The 26406-nt window shown below is 40.1% G+C and overlaps 1 protein-coding gene across 1 annotated transcript in view; it reads right to left on the bottom strand.

Annotated features, from left to right (window-relative positions):
- Window positions 1–26111, bottom strand: part of FREM2 (FRAS1 related extracellular matrix 2) — a 208632-nt gene extending 182521 nt beyond the window's left edge. Inside the window, exons 1-2 of the mRNA XM_054446945.2 lie at window positions 20631–26111; window positions 15354–15443 (exon numbers count right to left, since the gene is read on the bottom strand). Coding sequence (XP_054302920.2) covers window positions 15354–15443; window positions 20631–25806 — 5266 coding nt within the window. The 5' untranslated portion in view covers window positions 25807–26111. The remainder of the gene's footprint in view (window positions 1–15353; window positions 15444–20630) is intronic.
- Window positions 26112–26406: the final 295 nt, after the last annotated feature.

Here is a 26406-nt window from a genome sequence, read left to right as displayed (position 1 = left end):
AGCACTGTAGAGGAATTTGAGGTTGGGGAGACAGGAGAGAGAACACTACTTAGAAAAGCACTGGAATAATAATTCAGTAACTCAGGCTACTAGGGTGCTGCCAACAAAAGATATGCAAAAGAGGGTCAAATTAGATATTGTAAATGAAAAATAGCAGGTTGTGAGGACTATTTGGACAGAGGATGGGGGAAGAGAATTAAAAGATGTTTAGATGGTTGAGCAAACAGACATACCACTGAAAGAAATGGGGATGATAGAAGAATCACATCTGATACAGGCATTTAATTACTATGAGAATCAAATGCTCAATCATGTTACTATCTAGGAGTAAGTCAGAAAGTAATAAAATATTTTCAGCCTTTTTAATACTATTTCCTAAGAGGCTAATTTTGGCACTAGTACCAGGAAAATTTTATTGACTTACTAAAGTATGAAACTGGTTTCCAAATAGTAATACACTGGAATCCCACAGGAAAAGTCTCTCTGTGTGTGTACTTGTGTGTGTGTGTTTGTGTGCGTGTGTGTGTGTGAGAGAGAGAGAGTAACAGACAGAGAGAAAGAGAGAAAGAGAGAAAGAGAGAAGGAGAAAGAAAGAAAAAGAAAGAAAGAAAGAAAATGTGTATGTATATCTGCCCGCCTTAGGGCAACTGATAGGATAAAAATTGAAATGTATACAAAATGCTTTCTATATTCTAATTAATAAATATATTAAATGATCATTAAAATACTTGAAGGGTCTATGTAAATACATTGTCCTTGAGGAAGAAAGAGGAGTATAGCAAAACTTGTATTTAGCTATATTGGTAGATTCAAAGGCGGTCTAATCAGTTTTATCTACTACTTACATTAAGGAAACTTGGGCTTGGTAATACAATCACTATAAATTAAGCAACTACCTAACAAGGCAGAATCATATTTGTCTACAGTATTGCAGAAGAGCCCTTAGCCACATCCAGTGCATACACCACATGCTTTGGCTCCGCTCTGTTGCATCTAGTTCTTAAACTCTCAGGGGCTGGGCGCGGTGGCTCACGCCTGTAATCCCAGCACTTTGGGAGGCTGAGGCAGGCAGATCACGAGGAACATGGTGAAACCCTGTCTCTACTAAAATTACAAAAATTAGCTGGGGGTGGTGGAAGGCGCCTGTAGTCCCAGCTATTAGGGAGGCTGAGGCAGGAGAATCACTTGAACCCGGGAGGTGGAGATTGCAGTGAGCTGAGATCACACCACTGCACTCCAGCCTGGGCAACAGAGCGAAAAAGAAATTAGCAGTCCCAGAAACCCACAAGATAAGCCACTGCATTTAAAACTGTTTGTGGTCACTCTCAATGCTTGGGGATATTAATAACAAAGTGTTGAACACATTTTTAATCCAGGTTTTTAAATTTACATAAACTTGATTCACTTCAGTTTTTCCATAGAAAAAATTTCTTTAAAAATCCTAAAATGCTTTTAAATTTTTTGGGAAGTAGTAAGACTATTTTAAAAACTATCTATGCACGAATATAATATACTTATGATATGATCAAAGACATATCTTCTATTTAAAAAACAATCCATTCCTTGAAATATCAAAAATCAAATGCTATATGGTATCTATAATTCTAAGGACTCTATAACACATGGTTTTCACTACATTCACTATGTGTGCTTATACAGTGAATATTTAAACAATATGATAAAAAATATAGGCTCCTAAGATAGCACCTTAAAACAAGTGATTCATTAATATTTCCAGATAGGTTTACTTTACCATATCATTTAGTAACATCACTTATTTTTTTAATCTAGTATAAAATGCTTTGCTAGTCCACTTTATCTCTTAGCGCTACCTTCGTCCTATATTAAATGAAACAGACATGAATTGTCATTTAACTGACTCTCTAATGTTTACTTTTACCACATACATACTGGCTGGAGGTGAAGATGGGTATGGGAAGGGAAAGGGAGCTAGTGGTTGTCTCAGTTTTATCAAAGTGATGCAGAGAAATGGGAGATTAAAGTGAGTACATTAAGACGAGGGTATAAACTCACTCCATTCTCAACAGCATCCAGAACATAAATCAAGAAGGTACAATATGCTTATTACATGAACCAAGTCAAAGAAATGGCAGCATCTACAAATGCTGAAATATCTGGAAGTGATATCTCTACACTAGAAACACACCTAGGGGTGTACAAATAAGGAGAGCAATTTCATTTATAAAGAGCAAGAGTTTGATGTCACCATAAAAGTGTATGCAAACAATTACAGGAAAGTATATGTCCATATACACCTATGTGTTCTTGAAAGATATAGAAAGTAAGCATAAGCTTCCATTTATTTTTACACTATTTTTAACTGGTAAGCCTATTCTGTTTTTCTTTAGATTCTTCTCTTGACTTCTGAAGTTTCTCCACATGCAACTTTAAGAGAAAATAGAAATCAACAATTCACCTATGCTCTACATTTATTTATGACTCACTCCACATGTATTTATTGACCTCCTACTAAGTGCCGTGTGGTGACTAAGGCAACTCAGCACTGAAGAAGAGACACAAATACGAATGAAACAGCTCTTGCTGTTGAGAAGCTTCGTAAACGCAAATGTGTATAAGGAGTTCCAGTACAGAGTGGTATATTTAGGGCTGGTATACCAATTGTTAGAGTGAAATGCATCTCGATTGATTAATAGATTAGCAGAAAGTTTAATGAAAACTTGACAGAGCCAGGGTTCAAGGCCAAAATGCCTAGAAGAGCTCTCTTCTCATTGGTCCTGAAGTACATAGATTCACCTAATTAAACTTTGCATTCCAGTGAATAATTTTTGTGACTTCATTTATAAATAGAGATATTGAATATATGAGTCTCATGTATTTTTTAAGTCTTAGAAATAGTTTGAATGTAATTGCTTTCATTCAGGAAAAGCTGAGTAGATTTAGCACCATGACCAATATCATTGATGTTTTTTGTGTTTTTTTTTTGTTTGTTTGTTTCGTGACAGAGTCTCACTCACTCTGTCACCCAGGCTAGAGTGCAGTGGCACAACCTCGGCTCACTGCAACCTCTGCCTCCTGGGTTCATGCGATTCTCCTGCCTCAGCCTCCTGCTGGGATTACAGGTATGTGCCATCATGCCTGGCTAATTCGTGTGTGTGTGTGTGTGTGTGTGTGTGTGTGTGTGTATTTTTAGAGTAATTTTGTCACCATTTGGCCAGGCTGGTCTTGAACTCCTGACCACAAGTGATCCACTCATCTCGACCTCCCAAAGTGCTGGGATTATAGGCATGAGCCACCACGCCCGGCCATCACTGATATCACTGATGTTAAGAGCAATTTTCTACCAATTGGGACTACAAGTAACTTAATAACAACCAGTTTAAGGGTAAAGTCATTAGAAGGGTTTGGTACAGTATCTGTGTCAAATCATGGCCCTAGGAGAGTATCCTTCAGCTTGTGAAAGCCACTTTAAATAAAAGATGACATCAAAATAAAAGATTTTTAAATTATCCGTGTGATTTGAGGAGCAATTTGTACTATGATATAGCACTTACAAGCATTCTCATATAACATAGGTATATATACCTATGTAGTATCTTCTGCATAATATATATATGCATCTGCATAATATTCTAACAACTTTTTACATCATATTATATATTATGAAATATTTGTGCTGCCTCGTACATCACTTGGTAAGCAATTATGTATTTGTGTACATGTATGTGTCTATATATTTACAGTTATATGTACACATATAATATTTTACAATTGGCATAATGATTTAAATTATTATATAAATCAATATATTGCTATATACATCAATGTTTTGAATCTAGCTTTGAGATTCAAATATGAGTAGTTACGGGAAACACAGAGGAGATGTCTGACCCTAAGAATAGGAGTAGAAGGCGTCAGGAAGAAAATGTGCCATCTCTACTGAATCTCATGCAGAGGAAGTGGGCAGGGGATTGAGGAAGAAAGGAAAGGCGAGTGTGCATGAAGTAGCATGGCATGTGCAGGAATCCTGAGTAGGCAGCGTGGTTGCATTGGGTCAGACCTGCACAGTTTGTACAACATGGGAAGAGTGAATTTTATCCTGTGAGAGAACATTGAGGCTGGGTGTGGTGGCTTATGCCTATAATCCCAGCACTTTGGGAGGCAGAGGCAGGTGGATCACCTGAGGTTAGGAGTTCAAGATGAGCCTGGCCAACATGATGAAACCCTGACTCTACTAAAAATACAAAAATTATCTGGGCGTCGTGGCGGGCACCTGTAATCCCAGCTACTCAGGAGGCTGAGGCAGGAAAATTGCTTGAACCTGTGAGGCGGAGGTTGCAGTGAGCCAAGATCGCACCATTGCATTCCAGAGTGGGCAACAAAAGAGAACTTCTGTCTCAAAACAAAACAAAACAAAACATTGAGAGTTATAAAGTAGAGACAACATCAAATTTACACTTTAGAAAATTATGGCAGAAGAAGGGAGGAAAGACTTTTTTTAAAGATTATTTATTTATTTATTTATTTATTTATTGAGACAGAGTCTCATTCTGTCACCCAGGCTGGGGTGCAGTGGTGCAATCTCAGCCCACCACAACCTCCACCTCCTGGGTTCAGGTGATTCTCCCGCCTCAGCCTCCAGAGTAGCTGGGATTACAGGCACACACTACAAGGTCCAGCTAATTTTTGTATTTTTAATAGAGACAATGTTTCACCATGTTGTCCAGGCTGGTCTTGAACTCCTGACCTCAAGTGATCTGCCCTCCTTAGCCTCCCAAGATGCTGGGATTACAGGCATGAGCCTCTGCGCCCGGTCTAAAATCACATTTGTATTTTTACGTAATTTTGGAAACAAGCTATATCCAGGTCAGAGGGGAAGGCAAAAAGAGACAAAGAGATCCATTAGAATTGCATTGGAAGAAATTTTTTCCTTCACTCAATAAATATTTATCGAGCACCTATATGTACTCAGGCACTGAGGGTACATCAATGAAAAACAGAGATAAAAATCCTGGCTCTCATGGACAGCATATATTATAGTGGGGGTCAATGGCTAACATGAATATAGCACTTACTTTGTGCCTATGATTATTTTAAGCAGTTTACATCTGTTAGGTCATTTAAGATAAACTTCAATGTGGTTCTGAAGGAACCAATAGCCATGGAGAATGTGTAGGAATCTTACCCAACAGAAATTCAGGAACCAGGGAAAGCTGACTGGATTTAGCACCTGGGTGGACATGGATGGTGAAACAAAATGACCCTGAGGTTTAGGTGGCAAGAAGAAATCGAGAAAACAATTTCCTAAAGGATTAAATGTAGCCTACCTTTCTTAATTTTATAGCAGTGATGCAATGCACTTAATTTTTGGCTATTTCTGCATAAAATCAAGTAAAGCAAGAGAAGAATTACAGGGACACAAAATGGTTCTTTTCTTTCTTGGGGATTTCTAAAGTCTACCAACCAGTTTCACAACTTTATTTTCAATTTCTGAAGTGGTACTCTTGAACTATTCTTAAAAACACTGTTTTCAGTGTTCTCAACTCATGCCTCTAACAGCTGGATAAGTAGAGTTAAAGGTAGCAGGTGGCACATTACCAAGATGAAATGATTAAACCTTCCTGTGCTAAAAAATCTGGCAGAGGAAGGGAGAACAGGCTCTTCTCTCTCAACCTGCAGTAATGTAGTCAGAGCTCTCTGGGAATAGAAAGAGGACAATTGTGTCTTCCCTTCATCAAAAGCTACTATGAAGGCTGCTATTTTCTAAGCTTAGCATGAAATTAACATGCAGAAAAAAATGTTCTAAGTTGAAAACCAAATATAGCTATATAATTTTATTCCCTAATCTTTTTGTTTAATTTCTTTGTTCCAAGAATACTAATACTCTGCAAAAAAAGAATCATATCTAATGGTAATTAGCTATAACAGAATAATTCATTCTAGAAACTTCTCTCCTAAAAATGTAAGAATTCTAAGTGTAAACCATCTGAAGGTACACTGTTTCTTTCACATAATATTCCCTCAATGAAACATTGCTTATATGCAGCTACTTGGCAATTTTTTTTATAAAGGGCAAAACCAGATTAATAAATTAATGATCTTAGTAAACTTGCACTAACTGTTCTGAAACCGAATATTAAGTAAAACATTTTTTCTCATTTATACAAACATTTTTGCTCTTAGAAAATGTACATTATGAAATCAATCCACATTTGTGAAGCAAGAACAAAAGTACCTATACTTTATTCATGTGTGTGATTCATGCATTCATCACTGTGTCACAAAGTTAAACTTCAATGAATCTTATTTTTCCTTATTTGCAATGAGGATTAAGTATGACATTTGTCCTTTTGAACTCATTGGGATATTGCAGAAAGGTACAAGGCTTTAATACTTATCAGGTAGAAAGTTTGTGATTGTAGATGTGAAATAAAATTTATTCATTACCCAATCATTACTTATAAAAATATTAAAATTACAAGATTCTAAAAAGCACATAGTTTTCCTCTAATCTCAGGAAAAGCAGGATTTTACATTTTCATAAAATAAAATCAAGAAGTACTCTTTTAGTACAAATCGTTTCCATAAGCAACATTGAGTTTTTGAAGGAACTTGTTAGGAGTATCTACATACACACAACACTCATTTTCCAATGACTCCAGTAAGGAATTTTAAGTTCCTTAATGCCTAAATTTAAGACAAGCTCTTCTCAGTGCCTAAATTTACTAGTTTTCTCAAAGGTACATTTATTTAGTTGCTTTTTCTCTATGATATTGACTAAATGGGGCATCTGGCCACTGGGGTGACTATATCATTCTCTATATAACAAAGCATATTTAGGCGATTCCAATATCTGAATAAATATGGCATTTAATCAATCTCTTCAACCATCTATGGCTCAGTGTATTAGAGATTTGCAATCAAAACCACCCTTTGAACCTCATGTTTGCTAAACCCAGATGTTTCGAAGGGTTATATTTTGATCAAATCAAGATACGGTATTAACCTTCAAGCCTATAAAGTTTACATTTCAACCCTTAAAAAGGAGAAATAAAACATGCAGGCTGAGCTTCAGAGACACAGTGAGTTTTTTAAAATTTCTGTTATTTGGCCATAGTGAAAACTCATTTGTTATTATTTTTGTAATGAAAATATTTGTTAAACTACTTACAATCTGTGAAATAACTTTGGAAGCCTCCATAGCATTGAAACATTGCACTACAGAAAGGCTCATCAGGTTCTGACTTTCCATCCCTGTGTATTCCCCCATCTTTCTATCAACACCAAATGAACAGTCTAACTGTATAGACAGCTGCTGTGAGAAAGACAGGAGAAAGGAAGAAGAAAGGAAGAAAAGAAGAAAGGGAGGGAGGGGAAATAAAAAAAGAAAAATAAAGAACGGCATAGCTCTGGAAGCCCTCAGAGTAGTAGCTACAGCAGCAGCAGCTACCTGCATAGTTGTTACTATGTGACAGGAACTGTGCCGCATGAATGATCTTATTTTCATGAATTATCTACTTAATCTTAAAAAGAACCCTATTAGCTAGGTACTGTTATTATCCCAACTTTGTAAATGAAACTGAGGCTGAGGAAGTCTCAGTCACTTGGCTCAGGGTCACATCACCAATTACGGTAAGAGGCACAACCAGTATTTGTTCCAGCTCTCACTCCTAAAGCTGTGCTTCTAACTGTGATGGAAGAAAAGATAAGCAAGATCAAAAGGCTGGCCTTCCTGTATACACATTTCAAAGAAGTAAGAGGTCTCATAATTAATATGTTTCTAATGTCCTCTTAATTTCCTCCCTTAAACCGAGCCCATGCCCCTCTGGTCTATTTCATCTCCATAAATGGCAGCACCATTCTCTGCTGGCAGTAAAACCCAGAATCATGCTTACGGTCTCCTTTTTTCTTACCCTATACTCCAACTCATCAATAAGTCTTACAGATTTGGATCCAACATTATATCAAGCCTACCTTATTCTTCCCATATGACATCTGTCTTTCTGCATCAGCCTCATGTCAATCTTCCTGTTTCCCCTTGCTGCCCTCCTTATAGATCCTCTACACCTGCAAGAATCATCTTCCTAAAACACAAATTGGAACACAATGCTCCCTTGCTTTAAAACGATTTAGTTGGTAATATGGTTTGGCTCTGTGTACCCCACCCAAATCTCATTTCGAATTGGAATTCCCATGTGTCGAGGGAGAAACCTGGTGAGAGGTGATTGGATCATGGGGGCGGTTCTCATGATAGCTAGTGAGTTCTCATGAGATCTGATGGTTTAAAAGTGTGGCACTTCCCTTCACTTACTCTCGCCCCTGCTACCCGTTGAAGAAAGTATTTGCTTCTCTTTCATCTTCTGCCGTGATTGTAAGTTTCCTAAGGCCTTCCCAGCCATGCATAACTGTGGGTCAATTAAACCTTTTCTTTACAAATTAGCCAATCTCAGGTAGTTCTTTAGACCACTATGAAAACTGACTAATACAGGTGGATTCTCTTTTCTTTAGCACAAAAATCTAAATCTCTCCCCTGGGTATACAAGGCTTTGCACCATCAGGCTTTGATCTAGCTCTCCAGCCTCATCTTGTTACCCTCTCTGGTTTGTTCATGGAGCTGCAGGCATGCTGGTGCTTTTCTGGTGACTTGAACACACAAAGCTCAGTCCCTTTGCACATGCCTTTTGCTGCCACCTGGAAGGTTTCTTCTTCCCTTCCTCTAGTGGCAGCTTCATCCTGTCCTAAGTCTATACTTAAATATCACCTTTCAGGTGCCTTTCCTGACAGCTGTATCTCTATCTGGGGCTTAATTATAACTGTCAGAATACTTTAAACAAAGTTTAACTCATTCGTCTACTGTTTTATCCTAAGGATGAATCTCAGGTCAAAGATCACGACTGTAATATTCATCACTGTTTTCTCAGATCCCAGTGGACATCTGAAACATGGTGAGTGGGTGCTCCAAAAATATTTGTTGAGTAATTCAATAAACAAATTTACAAGGAATCTTGTTTTAGCCAATAAGATTCACCATAGAAACTCTGACCCTTCTTTTACATTGCATTCTGGTTCTCTGTTGCATTATCTTAGGTTCTAGCAAATACAGAATAATACCAATTACCACTGTGTGCTTCTCCTTTGAAAATAACTTTCCACTTCTCCCAGCCATCAGAGCAAATGTGAAGAGATGGATTGAGATACTATCAAATTATTAACATATATCACAAATAAATATTTGATTTGAGATTATGGTACTTTAATCACCTATGAAAGATATGCTTAGTGTTTAAAGGGTGACTATCATTTGTTCTGAGTAATATGAAATCATGTGAAATTTCTAGAAATCTTCCTAACAAGAATTCATTGTCACCCAAAGATTTAACAATTTAAAAAAATGTTCTCGGAACTAAAGCCAATGAAAACAGTACATTCATATAATGTATAATTTTGGAATGAATCTAAAGAATAATAATAAATAAAATTGAGTTTTACTTTTCTATCTAAAACGTATAAAAACTTGAGTTTATGCTTTTCTGTCTAAAAGGTTTAACTTCGTTCTTGCACACAGTACAGATACCTTAACATAATCATGCTTTTAAAGGCAGGGATCTGGCCTAGAAACACCCTGATGACTTGATCTATTGTGAACTGCTCAATGAAGAGTGAAAGGCTTACAAACATTCAGCCACAGTAGCCAACACTCCTTCCCAAGATCTGTATTCTAGTAGACCTTGTGCTCTCTTACAGATTAAAAATATTTGTATCAGTGCCTGACATTACTTCACCATCTTATTATAACTCCCTAAGGCACTAGCATCTTTCCCCTGGTTCTCATGTCACTAGCAATTAATTTTATTGCCAAGAATGCTTGCTTTTTTCTCTGAGCTGAATATGTCTGTATAATCTTTTAATGCTTGTACTCAGACCTCTCTTTTCTACTTACTCTATTTATATTTTTCCAGCCCTTGATTTACCTTCAAGCTAATTATCAGTAATTATTTTGCCTTAAACCCCAAAGTTACTGGTTATTTTCAAGCAAAAACTTGTACTTCTTCTATTAAAAATGAAAGGCTTCCGGATTGTGTTTGAGGAGTCAATCATCAAATATGGAATAACAATTCAAAAGCCTTGACCTTAAATGACATTTCATATACAGAAATGACATTGCAGCTTCTACTATGTCAAGATACTATTTATAATATCCTTCAATAGCATATGAATCAAGGATCTTGGGGGATGGAAAATTGGGCACCAAAGGCATAATCAAAGACAGCAGCAAAAAAATGTCTGGCTGTGGCCCAGATAACACTATAATGGCCAACACAGATATTATGTCTGCCGCCCCAGTTTCAATGCCAAACTCAGCAGGCAGAACTCACTGAGACTGCATGCCTATGTCATATGAGAGGTTTCAAATAAGGAAGCAGCAAGCTGGTTTTCATAATGAATACAAATGTAAGACTCCTCCTACTGAATACATGTTCAGCCAGGTGATCATGTATTCTAATTTTTTCTTAAGCCCATCAAGAAACGAGCTGGATCTGATGCTGAGGCATGTATTCTAATTTTTTCTTAAGCCCATCAAGAAACAAGCTGGATCTGATGCTGAGGCTTTGAGACTTAAAACAAACAAACAAAAAAGTTTACGCGAGGACTTTTTGATGAAAACTAGAGATACTTTTTGCTGGTATTGTCTTCTACTTCTCCACCTGTCCTAATGTTATCTCATACCACACAAGAAAATACTGGGGTAACTGAAAATACAGTAGTGGTGCTGCTGGCTTGAAAATTTTAGTGACTTATAGGAAATGGTTATTTCCTTTTAGATTTTAAATTGTATAATTCTTTAATAATAAACTGACAAGTTTTTTTTTCTGAAAAGAATAATATGAGCTCTGAACTGGTGGTTAATACTTCAATCTTAAGTACATTTCTCTGAAGATTTTGAAGGAATTTTCACAGCAGTTGATTTAGTTAATTTCATGTGTTTAAAAATGTGAAAGCTTCACTAAAAAACTTTCCTGGTGCCGTAGGGATTTAAATTAATGCTAGGATAGAACAACATTCTAAAGGAATGCAAAGGGTCTACTGGGAATTGTTTATAGGAGTTTTTCATATAATACTATTTAATTGATCTTTATGTCAAAAGAGAGCAATTGTTTTTCTCCTGTTTATCCATTCATTTATTTTAATGTTCGGTAAGTATTTACCTCGTGCTCAACCTTGGCACTGAGGTACAAAGATTAATGATACCTTTTTTGATATGAAGGAGTTTCTTCCTTACTAATGGAGGTTTTCACATTAGCAAATAATCATAATATGAATTTTTACTATAAATAAAGTTGGGGAGAAAAGCATAAAAAAGAGTGAGACTAATTTTGTCACTGTGATGTTGGGAGCAACTTTGGAGAGGAAATAATATTTGAGCCTGGTGTTGAAGAGTGATTAACAATCTTTAGGGTTGAGGGTGGGGCATGCCTGGAATAGTTATTTGAGACTAGCTTTCACATCACAATAAAGAGCTGGAAGGGCCCAACAAAGCACTTTCATGTTAGAATACCTTACAGAAAAATTACAGAGAGTTGAACACTGAGAAGGAATCAGATAAAAATGTTTGACTACAAAGAGGATAAAAGAATAAATATTTTATTTCCTCCCAACAAAATTCCAGAGTACTAGATCTGGAATTAGAATTCAAAGAGGCAGTCAACAAAGGAAGATGTATTTTATAGGTCTGTATTATTATGTTACCTTCGCGAAGATATAAAGCGTGAAAACCAAAAGAAATGGAAGACAGCTAAATCCATAGGCAGTTGCTACATATACACACGAGCTCATTAGATGAAGCCACAGATAGTGGGAATATATTCCTGAACTTCAGAGTTTGACCTTATACTTTGTAATGATGCATTCATGTATGTTGACTGGCCCAGAACACCTGGTGAGTGCCTTATTCTGATATCACATTTTCATGCTCTTTACTAATATTCTAATAAGCATATTGCATTATAAAATAATAATTTTAAGAATTACACTATGAAAATAACTATTGGGTACTAGACTTAGTACCTGGGTCACAAAATAATCTGCACAACAACCCCCCTTGACATGACTTTACCTATAGAACAAACCTCCACATGTACCTCTGAACCTAAAACAAAGGTTTTTAAAAAGCGAATTACACTATGATAACAAGAGAGAGTACTACAAAGTTTAGGGCACTACAACTTTTAAAGTATTTTAAAATAAAAATGCACACTTTAGAAAACACAAAGCTCTTTATCCTAAAAGCAGATCCCACTCTGACTTCACTCACATCTATTAAACATTCCTAGAAAGCTGGTCTGGGGAACCCAGAGAAGTTCAAGAGTTCCCCCTCTTATCCCTATCCTGAATAAGTGTGGAAATTATTGCTTATTATTGAGGAAAGAATTTGAGATTGAAAGCAGCCTCTAGTTGCCCAGCTGTGCAGCTTGAAGGAGGAAAGTTACTTATTTTGGTGACTCAGTTTCCTCATCTGCCAAATAGAAATCATACTAAGTGTTTTTTTGTTGTTTTTGTTGCTCACAGAGATGTTATGAAGGCAAAATCACATAAGTAACAATAAATAACATAGAAGGTTTAAAATCTAATTGAAAGAACCCTAAGATACAAGGATCTGTGTATGTGTGTGGACATGTGCTATATCAACTAACGTGTATTAAGTCCAAATACAGTAGACTTCCCCTGAGGTAAAGACCCTGATATTATCTGTTGCTCAGATAGTGCTCTCTTTACTTCTGTCATTTGGTAAAGTCCCAAAGCACTCCAAAACTTCAAAGGTAGTAACTCTTTCCCAAGCATAGTCCTTTTAGTAATGGATAGTCACTAATCCATTACTACATCATAACAGAAGAATCCTGTGGCGAGCCAGATTCCCATGGTAACACAATTAAATCTGAAACAAGAGGTTTGAGCCTTCTGTTCTTCTCAATCTCTTCTCCTACTCTAAATCCCTTAAATTGAATTATTTTTTATTTTTAAGGTTATTCAAGGATTATGGTTGCCCCACTAATTTCCTTAGATAGTTACTGTTATAAAATCAATCACGTTGATTTGAAGAAGATGCATTTATCGGATTGGAAAGCAAGCTGGACATACAGAGTTCTCAATTTTATGCCATTGTGCCCTGACTTGCTTCCCAGGGGTGAAATACTCACACATTTCATATTCCATCGGGATGACTTACAGATATGCTTACTATCACTGTATAGAGTAGATGACAATAAATCACTACAGCTAATTAAGTTTAAACAGTATTGCACTTCCCATTGAAATGTTAGAACGTTTATAAGGCAATGCAAAAATCTAAACAAATGTAAGAATCAGGTTAAAACAGTTTAGAGATACGAATGTGACTTTTTAATTTTGCAGGTCTCTGTGTTTATTCTGTCAAAGGATAGTTTTCTTATATCAGGGGAATTAAAGTAAATTCTATTCAACAGCTCGCCAAAATCTGCCTGAGCTCCATAGGTAATGTTACGCCAGTAAAGAGGAAGAGGGTAAAAAAGAAAATCTGAAATTTTTCTCTCTCACATGAAACTATCTCTCTAAAAAGACTCCTAAAATGATATGTTCCTACTTCCATAAAGACAATCTTTAGAGGCCTTGCCACATTTTCAGCAAATTCAAACATAAACCTAGCCCCTTCAGCTAGTCATTCTTCACTTAATATTTGGCACTTAATATTTTGAAATATGATACTATAGAATGTTTTCCAAAATTGGAATAGAGAAAAAATTTTAAAGTAAATGCTACCATTCCACCCAGGTAAGGTAAAATAATGTGTGTGTGTTTGTGTATGAGCAAAAAAAGCAAAATATTTTATTAAAAAGTATAGAATATTTTAGTGTAATTGCAGCCATTGAATTTGAAACTTTTTTTTGGTAATTTTACAGAAAGTCACACTTTTGCTATTGAGATTTATTCAGTCATCCTAAGAGATAAACGTGGTGTTTTAAACCAATAATTTCATCCTTAAATTTTTATATATGTTACACAGATTTGGATTATTTCAGGGTCTCTCTCTACAGTTAGTTACAATAGAATTTCCCATTTGAGCAGCAAGATTCTAGAAGAAGGTTTTTTTTTATGAGTTGATTTCCTTTTTAGAACTTTGTTTTATGCTAAGATCCCTTTCATCAATACGTAGAATACTACACTATGATTTGGTTACTCAAAAAAATAAAGGCACTCACATGATTGACTCTCTGATTCATAGTAGGAATCAAACAGTTGAACCCAACATAACACATTTTGTTTGCCTCTCTGGCACACACTCAACAATTGACATTTTTCAGAACTGTGATCACGTTGTGTCCAGTGATATTTTAAACAAATACTATGTAATGCTTCAAAAAACATGGAGGGTAAGGATGCAGTCTTTTTGAGATAGATGACATAATAGTGTGCCATTTTTAAAAAGCATCATAAGGAAACAGATAACAGAGTATGAATTTATTTTCTCCTCCCTATCTCTTCTCTCTCACATATACCCTCAGTTCTGGTGTCCTGTTCACACAACACGTGTACTGGGGGAGGTTCTTTTGCTTCCCAAGAAAACATGCAAGAACAAAAACATCTTTATGAGCAATCTGAAAGTGACAGACAGTTTTTCTCCTCATCCACCGGGTTAGGAAGACAAGAGATCCAAAGCTGAAAGGAGTATAAACAGCAGGCAGTTCTGGGGGAGTAATGAGAATAATACCGCCCAAGAGACTTAGCTCAGAAGTCATATCCTATACTCTGAAGTATTCTTCACACTTAACCAAGAAAAATTTTTAGCTGGACTAGGTCACAAAATCCCCCAGACTAAGAAAATCATTAGAAGTCCTGAGATTGGTGAGATAAAACAGACATTAATTTACTACTGATTTCTTGGTGAATGCAACACATTTTCCATCAGTATTAGTCCACACAGAACCCATGAGCAAATCAGGAAAAAGCAGCTCTTTTGGGCAGCTACACCTCAGTGAGCACATGGCTATGGGTGGAACTGCAGCTGAATTCCAACATCCTCTTACTGACTCAAGTAGGCAAACTCATGCAGGGTGTAATCTGAACAACTAGACATGGAGATCCTATTTATACAGATCTCTCTCTTTAGTGCTTTACAAATAGTAAGACAAAAGTGATATAACTAGAACTTTTATCTATAGCCATTACATAGTAGGATTGTGTCATAGTGAGATTGTAAAATTGTCTATAGCAAACACCAGGTTAAATTTAGGTGATCATGAAATGTTACTTGATAAAGACTTCTTGTAATAATGTCATCAAAGAGCAACCAAGAAAAGTCTCTCTCCTTGCGGTCACTACCAGGAGAGGGGAATACTTACCACCATCTTCAACTGCAAAATAGAACATATCACTTGTGGCATTAGCCCCTTCTCTTAAGACATAGCATATTTTCATGTCATCAATGTTGGCTAGAAAATAACCAAAAAACAAGATGATTAATTACCAGAGTAAAATTGATGATTCATTATGGTAAATTTTATTGGCTATTAGTTTTCCTATAAACATGTTTAAATTCATTTTAGTTCCTAAGAGAAACAGTGCTGTCTTATTTCTCAGATCTCCAAGCCCCTAGATTTCAGCTGTCCCATGGAAACCTGATCCCTTACACAGATAAATAGACTGCAAGAGTTAGTTTATAATAATAGCAAGGTGTTGCCCCTCCCAGTGGTATTTGCATGTTCATGCACCAAAGGAATGACTATCTAAATATGGAATGTCAGGCACCATGACAGGTGGAAAGGAAGATATTTTGAGGCATGGCAGATTTCCTGGCACTCTTGAAATCACATCCTTTGCCTCCCAGTAGGGAACTGGCCCGCAGAGGACAGAGCTTTGCTCCCCAACTCTGGCTGACTTTTCTTACTTTTTGTGCTGTAGTGGGCTATTTTTTAAGCTCTCCAAAGTTTGAGAGAAAAAAATAAGATGATTTTTCGAAAAATCAAACACATTGAAATAACTGATGACTCCCCGTTGAGAACAAAAAACATCTAATAAAAGTGGAAACGGGCTGGACACGGTGGCTCATGCCTATAATCCCAGCACTTTGGGAGGCTGAGGCGGGTGGATTACATGAGGTCAGGAGTTCGAGACCAGCCTGGCCAACATGGTGAAACCCTGTCTCTATTAAAAATTAGCCGGATGTGGTGGTGCGTGCCTATAATCCCAGCTACTCGGGAGGCTGAGGCAGGAGAATCGCTTGAGCCTGGGAGGCGGAGGTTGCAGTGAGCTGAGGTCGCACCACTGCACTCCAGTCTGGGCAAGAGAATGAGACCCTGTCTCTAAAAAAAAAAAAAGAAAAAAAAGTGGAAACCTTTATTCATAGCGGAAAGTTATATTGCCTCAGAAATGCTCCTTATGTTGTTTCCTATGCTATCAAATTCACATGCATACTTTTGTTTTCATTACGAAGACACAATTTTTAAAACTTATTCATCCATCTTACCAGTTCCTTTCCTTAATGATGCCACACATACAACATAATAAAAAAAATCATTTTGTTCTGTGATACTCATAATAGATCATTAATTGATCTGGGCCAATCAGTGAGTTTCTAAGACTACGTAAAGTCAAGATCAAGGCTAAAAATAGCTATGACAATGATAGGTAATATTTACCTGTCTAGTGTGTGTTCTATGGTTCTTCCATCTCCTAAAAGCTCTAGTAAGTTCATGCTATGGAATTCAAAGGCTTATAAAGAAGACAATGGCTTTATGAAATGTTAATCTCAAGTGAGGCAAGGCATTAGGATGGACCAATGATGCCACAAATTTCTATAGCTCCACTTTACAGATGTAAAATGTGTGGTCTACCCTGGCTCATAAAGTTTTGAAAGGTGACTCATTATTAGGAACACTTGCAGAACGGAAAATCTGATTTTATAGTTAATGGTACCTTCCTGCTAATAGAGGTATTTGGAGGTAAAACATGGCTAAGACGTTTGATTCTCCCTTAGCACTTCATTTCTTTTTTAAAACAAAATAGTTAATATACAGATGGGATCTCACTATGTTGCCCAGGCTGGCCTCAAGCAATCCTCCCACGTCAGCCTCCCAAAGTGCTATGACTGTAGGTGTAAGCCACCTAGCTGGGCCCAACGTTTCTAACTCTACTATAACTTTCCACACTTTCTGCCTAGTTTCACTTTTATCTTTCTGTATGGTTATCTTTCCCAATAGATTAAAAACTTCTGGGATTTTTTTTTCCCTATCTTAACTTCCCACAGTTCTTTGCTTAGGTTATTACAGTAGCAAAGGCACAAATGTTTCTCAGTTTAGAATGAAAGGGCTGAGTAGGTAGATCACACTTGTATCTCTACCTTTGCGTGTATGATGTTTCTGCCAGGGTAGGGACTGAAGCCCCTACACAACTCTTTGCCTGTTTACTCTTATAATTCTTAATTGTATAACCTTCACTTTATCAGTAAAAAAACGCAGTAAACTCTGCTGACTACACATCTTTACCACAAGAACCATGACCTCTGGCCATGTGGGGAAGACCCTCTTCCAATGTTCCCACCCCTTCAAATTGCATAAGAAAATCTAAAGGCTCTACTAGGAGAAAAGGCATTGTTTAGCATGCCCAGCATCTGTATCAATGTTTTCTTAAGCGAAATTGTAATCGTTAAGGGATAGTTTCATTGAAATAAATCCTCACTTCAAAACAGAATTTTAAGAACTTTTCTTTTTTCAGATAAAGAAAACATAAATGCAACTATATGGCACTCCGGTACCCAATTTTCCCTCCAAGTTAGGGCATGTGTTATTGATTAGTTGGAACATACTAAAACCTTTTATATTTTTCATATAATTAATAATTCATCGTTCAAAAAAGAGCCTCTAAAAAAAGTAAGTAAAGACTTTCATCATCATACTGGTATTCTAAAGGCACCTCTACAAATAACATAAACACACACGTTATATGTTTATGTATATATAAATATATATAACGTCTAGCTTTCTTAAGACACAAAAGTAGTAGAAATATAATCTAATAGCCAAAATGTAATCTTTTTAAAGCAAATATCTAAGAATTGTCTAGATTTTCTTCTAGTTGTTAAATATACATTAAATTTATTTCAGTTTATCTACAAAATTATTCCATTTTTTTTTGTTTGTTTGTTTTCAATTCTAAGTTCATTAACATGTCAGGCAACCACATCTGGTTCAAACTCTTTGAAGACATTTCTGCTTTCCTGAAACTGACTTATAATTATCCCACAGAATATATCATTATGTACTTATTGTAGGGAAGAAAAATCCAGGTACTTGAGACATGCAATTTAGATCTGGGTTAAGGGGAACAGGGGCAACTTGGCAAAGAGGTGAAGTTTGAAATAAATAAATAATATCCATAATTTACCTAATTATACATTGTTAACTTTTCATCAATTTAATAAGTTTTAGAAAGGAATTAATTTTTTTCTTCTAGGAACCATTTAGTCAATCAATTTAGGAATAACCTTCTCTGGCCACTTGTGCTAAATTGACCTAATTCAATGCATTGAAAATCCATCAAAATGTAGGTTTACCTTATCCCTTCATGATAAAGTAAAGACAAAAACAAATAAAAGGACTGCATAGTCTTCACTCTAAGCACTGCTTTCATTTCTCCTACTGGAAGAAGAGCCATGGTAGCTTTCTGATGCTGCTTTCTCCATTTTTTAAATCACGTATCTAATCTCCATAAATATCAGCTATGAATCAAACTCTAGCCTTGACTTGTTCGAATGAGTGCTGTGTGATTAAATGCCAACAGCTTCCCTAGTCAATACTTTGGTTTATATTGGAATGTGATAATTTTCCTTAAAAATTCTTAAAAAGTCACATCACGTAATAAGCATAACTTCTCTACATTTACAAAGATGACAAAAATTAATCATGATGACTCAAAGTCAGTAAAAGACAGAACAACTGCCTATAATGAAATAGCATAATTTTTAGGGTTCAAAATTTCAGAAATAATATTCTAATATTGTGAGCTGTTGGACTTAGTCCACAGAATTTAAATTAAACCATTTGCCTGTCTTCATCAAAATAGTCCTTTTAAAAATCTCTAAATCAGATTTCTTTTTCAGGTCAGAGGAGTAATTTGAAGAACCATTTTCTGTTATCTAATATATTCCTTTCATTCTCTTCCCTTTCCATGAAAATAAACCACTGTAAGACGGCATGGCATCGCTAGCCTCAGAAAGCCTTCACATAAAAGTTTCCTACTGGTCTGGCATGACACTTGGCACTTTGAGGTTTTCCTGTCCCTGCAGGCCCTGGGAGACATTCAGGCTTTTAGCCAAGAATCAGGAGGTTGGAGTGTGGAGCTATTTGCCAGTACCTCAAACAGAGAAGTAGTTCACTTTAACATTGCATTTTGCTACATCCATGTTTATTAAAGCATTTGTTATCTAACAGTACAAAACAGTTGCAAGAAAAGAACACCCCCACTGGGATGCCCGGGGGGTTAAGCTCCATCTCTACCCATGGACCCCACATAGGAAAGATCTAGTGTCCATTCTGACATGGTGAGATTTTCATGAAAGCCACCCAAATCCCACTCTAATGAAAGTTGCATGTTCTGCAGAATGGAGCCTTGACTCCCAGGCCAGTATAGTGAATGGGCTTCTGCCTTCCCTCACTAAATAACTCTGCATAGGACACTTGTCCTTTCTGCCTCAGATTGTGTCCACCCACAAAGGAAATTCAGGTTAGAAAAATCCTGTTGCCTAAAGACCGCAGGTGCCTGAGGCAACTGTTTTTTGTTACTGTGTTTGCAACAGGTCAGAGAGGAGGTTCACAATGATGAAATAATTTCCCCCTTCTACTATAAAGCTTGTTTACATATCTTCATGTTCTTAATAATGAATTAGATGTATATTTTGGTGATGAACATATTGTTATTTTATACATCTTTAAGTATACTTTCCTTTTTCTTGTATATCCTAGTAGCATGCCCTGTACATATCATTGTTATAACTCTAGATAGGTGTTTATCAATTATGTCTCTGGATGAGTATTTGCCTGTCATGAAATATTATTAACAATTTTTAAAATCGACAAAGTAAATAAATGTAAGCAAATCTTTTAGTTACAAAGTTCCTAACAACCATAACTGTGTCAGAGCAATGCTCTTAAAATTTAATCAAAGTAACCTAAGTTTGAAGGCTTTTTTGGAATGGTAATTGATAATGACAGCAATGTGAATAAACAGTATTTAGAAAGCACATCCTTCATTAAGTTGCCAAAATGCTTCATGAACCACCTGCAGCATACAACACAGAGGATGCATTGGATAGGTATGGCAAATGGAGCAGAATTGGAAAGTCTGCTTCAATTTTAATTCACCAAAGTTCGCCTCCTGCTTCGGCAGCCTATCCTTGCCACTTTCAAAATACATCAGTACTCCCTCTAATGAAGGTCACTGAGATGGGCGGTAGGACAAGAAGGGAGCTGTCCTCCCAGGGAAGTGAGTCCCAGTATTCTCCCCATCCCCTTTGTTTCCTTTCCTTCTCTTGGACTCTAATTTGATGCTCTGTTTGTGAGGCTTTTAGTGAAGCCATATTCTCAGGAAACAAGGATAACCAAGAAAAGAAACATGAAACATACCTTGTGTGAACTGAGTGATGCTGTGGTTGCCTTTGTCCAGGTTGAGGAGATATCCATGTTGAGGGGCCTCTGTCACAATAAACCTAAGAGAAATGTGTAAGCTGTCTCTGTCCTCCACTTTCAATATTTTGCTTGTGATCATGAACCCCAAGTGGCCAGTGGCTAGAGTGCGAAGTGTAGAGGCCCCCTTATTCACTGCGATTTGGGGGACACTGTTGTCAACAGCCAAGACCTGGATCTTCATCACTTGGGGTCTCCTTGTTTCAAATACCGTATCGGGAAAAACATAGAAGTCTGTATGGGTGCCATCAGTCACTGTGAAGGAGAAGCTATCTTCACTTGACTTGGTGCCATCATGTTTATAGCTGATTAAGTTTTCATTCAAGTCTTGCTTGGTAAAAACCATGACAGGTCTGGTATTGTTGAATAGGAGATGGCCATGAATAGGCACCTGGGTGATAGTGAATTTCAGGAGCTTGTCAGGAGTATCTCTGTCTTCGACAGTGAGCTCAAAAGGAGTAATCAGTTTGTTTTCACTTTCACTGACGACCAGCTTGTGGATGGTGACCACTGGCTTTTTATTGTCCACATCACTAATGGAGATACGGAATGTCCGAAAGACAGGGTTACGTCCATCAGTGACTTGAAACTCAAAACTGTCCATTTTCATTTCATCATCAGCTGTGTGGATGTAGTAGATTTTGTTTCCAGCCAGTTGCAGCTGAGTGAAAGACGTGATGGACACTCCAGGCTGATCTGTGCATTCCAGGTGACCTCGCATGGGAGCCCTGGTGATGGTAAAAACCAAGTTTTCATCAGGACTGTTCAAGTCACTAGTGCTTAGTAGGTCTGTTGTGAGAGTGACCTTGCCACCTTCTTTCAAGGACACTCCCTTACTTATCACATCAGGGAAGACAATGTCAATGCTCCCGATGGACACATAAAAATAACGATCTATGAGGGGATTTATTCCATCAGTCACATCAAATTTAATTAGGTCCCGAATGCCTTCTCGCCCCAAATGGACGTACTGAATTAAGTTTCTGTCTACTTCATCCTGGGTAAAATTCATGCCCAGTGTGATATTTTCAAAGGCACCGGTAGGTTTTCGTCTCTGTAATAAGCCATGTCCTGGCCCATAACGAGTAATATAAACCAAAGATTTGTCTTCTGAATCTAAATCTGTTGCCATTAATATTTTGTTGTTGATAATCTTGGTATCCCCAATTTCTATTTCTAGTCCATTATTGATAGTCATTCTGGGCGTCTCATCATCAACAGGGATAACTATAATGAGGACCATCTTTTCCACAGAGTGCTTCCCATCTGTTAGTTTAATCACAAAACTGTCTTCCTGGGTCTCAGAGTCATCATGTTCATAAATAATGCTGGAACTCTCTATGATCTGGTCCAAGGTGAAGCTTTCGACCAAAACCGTGCCATTTATCAGCTGATTCATGATGTGACCATGACTGGGGAATTGGGTAATAGTGAAAGTTAAATCATCCGGGGGAACATCAGCATCAGCAGCATTGAGAATGGGTGTATCAATTACCAGACTCATGCCTTCCATCACCATAAATTCTCTCATAAATATCTCTGGCTGTTCATCATTGGTGGGAATGATTACAATGGGGAAGAACTGTCTCTCTGAAAAGTTAATGCCATCAGAACAACGAAATATAAATCGGTCCTCCACAGGTTCCACCCCTTTATGGACACTCTGGACATAGTTTATGTGGCCCTGCCTGAGATCTTTCAAATTGAAAGCACTTATGGCAATCCCTGCTCTTGATTTCTCAGAGCCTGGTGCTGGAGAAATGTTTTCAACATAACCTGAAGTAGGCTGAATAACTATAGTGCACAAGATGTCATCATTCAGGGAATCGATATCTTCAGCACTTATATGCATTGATGTTATAACACTTTTATCACCTTCCATTACTATCAACTGTTCACCTACAGAGATTTCTGGGGCCTGGCTATCAACAGGCAGGATGGTCACCAATATAGTAACTCCTTGGATAGTATTGCCGCCAATTCGCCATTCTTGAGACATATCTGACAGACTCAGATTAAAAGAATCCGCTTTAGGCAATAGGCCTATCTCACCACTGGTGTGGGTATATACAACAGAGCCCTCCAAGATGTCCCTTTGAGTAAACTGCTCTGCTGGAATGCCATTGACCAAGATTTCCCCATACAAAGGTGGATCTTCCAAGAGGAAAGTCAACATCAAGTCATCAGTTTCCTCATTGGTCCCCTTAATAACATTGGCAGTGATTTCAGTAGCCCCATTTTCTAAGACATCTAGATAGGACTCCAGAGTGCCAGTAGGATGGCTCAGTATGGGCACTTCATCGTCCACTGGCCGGACATTTACTCTGAGAGTGATGGGCACCACGTGATGTCTGTCGCTGACTTCCAAGGAGCAGCTATCCGTCAGGGACTTGTCCCCATTATGGGCATAGGAAACCTGGCCCTGTTTTATGTCCTCCAAGTGGAAGAGACCCCCTACATGCAGGATCTGTCCAGACAGTCTCATGTGGCCATGTTTGGGTGCCTGAGTGAGAGTGAAAGAGATATGGGCAACATCAGTGTCTACATCATTCACGTGCAACTCTGTCTCACTCAGGATGTGGTGATCCTTCTCCTGAATAGTGAAGCCGGTGTTGAGGATCTCAGGTGGCTGGTTGTCCACAGGCTGCAAGTAAAGGGTAAAGGTACCTGGAGCCACATTCCCAGCTCGGTCTTCCACCTGGAACTGGAACTGGGCCACTCGAGTAGCCACGCCCAGTTCTTGACCCGGGGGTCTGTAAGCAATTTTATGATGGTTGATCTGGGCTTGGGTGAAATGGGTCACCACTACTGAGGGGTTGTCAGTCAAGACCAAGGTACCCAGTGGGGCTGGCGGGTGGTTTTCATCTGTGTCTGTGGGGGGCTGAGTCACTGTGTAACGTAGTTCTCGGTCATCTGTGTCTAGGTCAGTGTAGCGCAGCCACTTCTTCCTCAGTGGTGTGAGCTGGGATTCCTGTACCACCATACGAAGCGGACAGCCACTGCCCAGCTCCGGAGGGAGGCGATCCACAGGATGGATACGTATCATAAACCGCTGTAGCCCGGACTGATTAGGAGGGTCATGGTTATCCTGGACTCTAAATGTGAACTGGTCTGTGACTGGCCCAGGACTATGGGGCCCAGAGTGTCTATAGAACAGCCTGCCCTCTGTTATGTCCTGCTGCTGCCACTCTGTCACTGTTCGCTCATAAAATGCTCCTTCCTTCCTCCAAAGGCCTCTGAGAAGCTCCTGCTTCTCATGGGGAGGGTGAGTTTGGCGGAGAAGCAGATGCCCCGTAGTTAAGAAGGGTGACTCCAGCACAAAAAGCAGCAGAGAATCATCTGAATCCATGTCAGTTGCACTCAGGGAAAGGGGCAGGACGGGCACTGTTTCACCCTCTGCCAGTGTCAGCCCCGTGTTGGCATTGAGAACAGGTGGCTGGTCATCCACAGGCACTAAGGTGATGGGGAACAGAAACTGTACCTGGTGCCTGCCTCCTCCATCCACCATGCGAAGCACCAGGTTGTCGCTCAGCGAGCCGTCTCTGTCATCATGCTGGTAGACCACCTGGCCGGCTGCCAGCTCAGCCACTGTAAAGCTCTTGGGAGCAGAGCTGCCACTGGAAGCACCCAGAATGACAAGGTGACCATGCCGGAGCCCAGCCACCACCTCTAGCCGCACTGCTTCTAGGTCATCCTCATCGCTGATGACCAAGTTTTGCGGACCACTGCCTGCAGGGCCTGTGAGGGGCCGAGACTGACCCTCATAGAGAATAAGACCGGTATTCCGGGTGACCACCGGAGCCATTGTGTTCATGGGCTTCACCACTACCATGAAGGCAAAAGGGTCTGAAGCCGCTCCTTCTAGATCCACTACCTCCAATTCCAGTTCAAAGAGGCGCTCCTGGTCGGAGTCTTCAGAGGGTGGCTGGTAGGCAATCTTCAGGAGCCGCAGATCTCTCTGAGTGAAGGAGGAAAGGGGCAGGCTGCGATCATCGGTGCTCACCAAGTAGCCCTGGCCAGGCTGGAATGGAGAGGTAAGGTTGAAGATCAACAGGTCAGAGGGAGACTCAGCATCCTCGGCTGCCAGCATGTCTGGGGTCAGGGCCGTCAGTACAAACTGGTCCACCTCCACCATCATCATGGCCACGAAACTGGGCTTGGGGGCAGTGTTCTCGGCCCCTCCTCGGATCCTCACCAGAACCTGGAAGTGCTCGCGTTTCAAAGCAGCGCTGCCCACAGGAGCCCCTCGCGAACGCAGCTCCACCACCATGGGTATCCAGTCCCTGTTTGGTGAGCGACTGGCGGCTGTGTGGCGATAGCGCACGCCTAGTTCCTGGAAAGCTTTGCAGTCCATCAGAAGAGGCTCCGGGGCGCCTCCCTCTCTGGTTCCTCCAGGGACCTGCGGGTAGTGGAGGAGTTCTCCATAGCGAGGCAGCGCGCCCAAGCCAGACAGGATGCCCACGCGGCACTCCTCTGTCTCGGGCTGGAAGGCGAACTCCAGGCTCCGCGCGTCCAGGGCATTGCTGGTCCCCAGCAGTTCTTCCACGACCAGAGGCAAGTTCCGAGTCACAGCCTCCAGCTGGGTGAAGACCACCTCCACCTCCAGTACCAGTGGTAGCACTACCGCCCCTCCGGGAGCGTCATAGCGCAGCTGCAGCCGTACGCGGTCCCGAGACTGGCTGCGCGCGCCCAGGTGAGAGTAGCGCACCTCGCCAGGGCCAAAGTCGCACGGGAACCGCTTGGGACTCAGGCGGCCCGGTCGCTGGGCTAGTGCGTCGTTGTCTAGTACCGAAACCGCGCAGCGGTCCCCGGGCTGCACCTGCAACACCAGGTCATGCAGGGGATCCAGCCAGACTTCACGGCCGAAAGGCACCCGGAGTCCGCGGTTCGCCAGCACTATGGCCTCCTCAGCAGGGACCCCTGCAGCCCCCGCGAGACCAGGGGACAGCAACGCCCTGCCGAAGGCAGCGGGCTGTGCCGGGACGCGGCTTACCAGTGACAGGAGAAGCAGCAGCAGCAGCAGCAGCAGCCGGGGCGGCGGTGGCGGTCCTGGTTGAAAGCTGGTGGAGTTGCCTGTCCGGCGCGAGGATAACCCGGGAGTCCCGGCTGCGTTCATGGTCCGGGTGTTCGGGCTTGGACAGGTCAGCCTGAGAGCATGCGAAGTCAGTCCCCGGGCAGACAACAAGAGACACCGCCGGGAAGTGCCAGGAACTCAGCGTGCTGCCCGCGGGGTCCTCCTGTAGCCGGGGCTGGGCCAGAAGGATGGCAAAGTCGCGCGGCGCCCTCCGGGCTGGAGCCACAGCCGAGGAGCCGAAGCCTTCCCAGCCCGTCCAGCTCCGCCGCTAGCGACTCAGTCGCGCGGAGAATTGAATCCCTCCACTTCTACTTTCCAGGTCCCCGGACCCTGGGCTTTGAGGGAAATCCCTCCCCTCGCACCCCCTTACTCCAGTCCTCCCAGGAGGCCAATCGTTGGTCGGGGGAGGAGGCGCGGAGCTGAGGGTTGGGTAGTAATTTCTGCCAATCAGCTCTTAGAGGCCAAGGCGGGGAAACTGCGGGGAGGGGAGGAGATAGAGGCGCAACAGGTTGTCCTGGAAGTGAGGGGAGAAGTGGCCAGGAGTTACCCACCCCTGCTTGCGCTACGCTCTGGGCTGCTATTAATAGATCTGGTACTCCTGCAGAGGAGCCGGAACACACTGCTGTACTGGATTCACTTCAT

This window comes from Pongo pygmaeus, chromosome 14 (assembly GCF_028885625.2).
Source record: "Pongo pygmaeus isolate AG05252 chromosome 14, NHGRI_mPonPyg2-v2.0_pri, whole genome shotgun sequence".
NCBI lineage: Eukaryota > Metazoa > Chordata > Mammalia > Primates > Hominidae > Pongo > Pongo pygmaeus.
The sequence above is the reverse complement of the archived record's forward strand: the minus strand, read 5'-3'. Positions and strand labels throughout refer to the sequence as shown.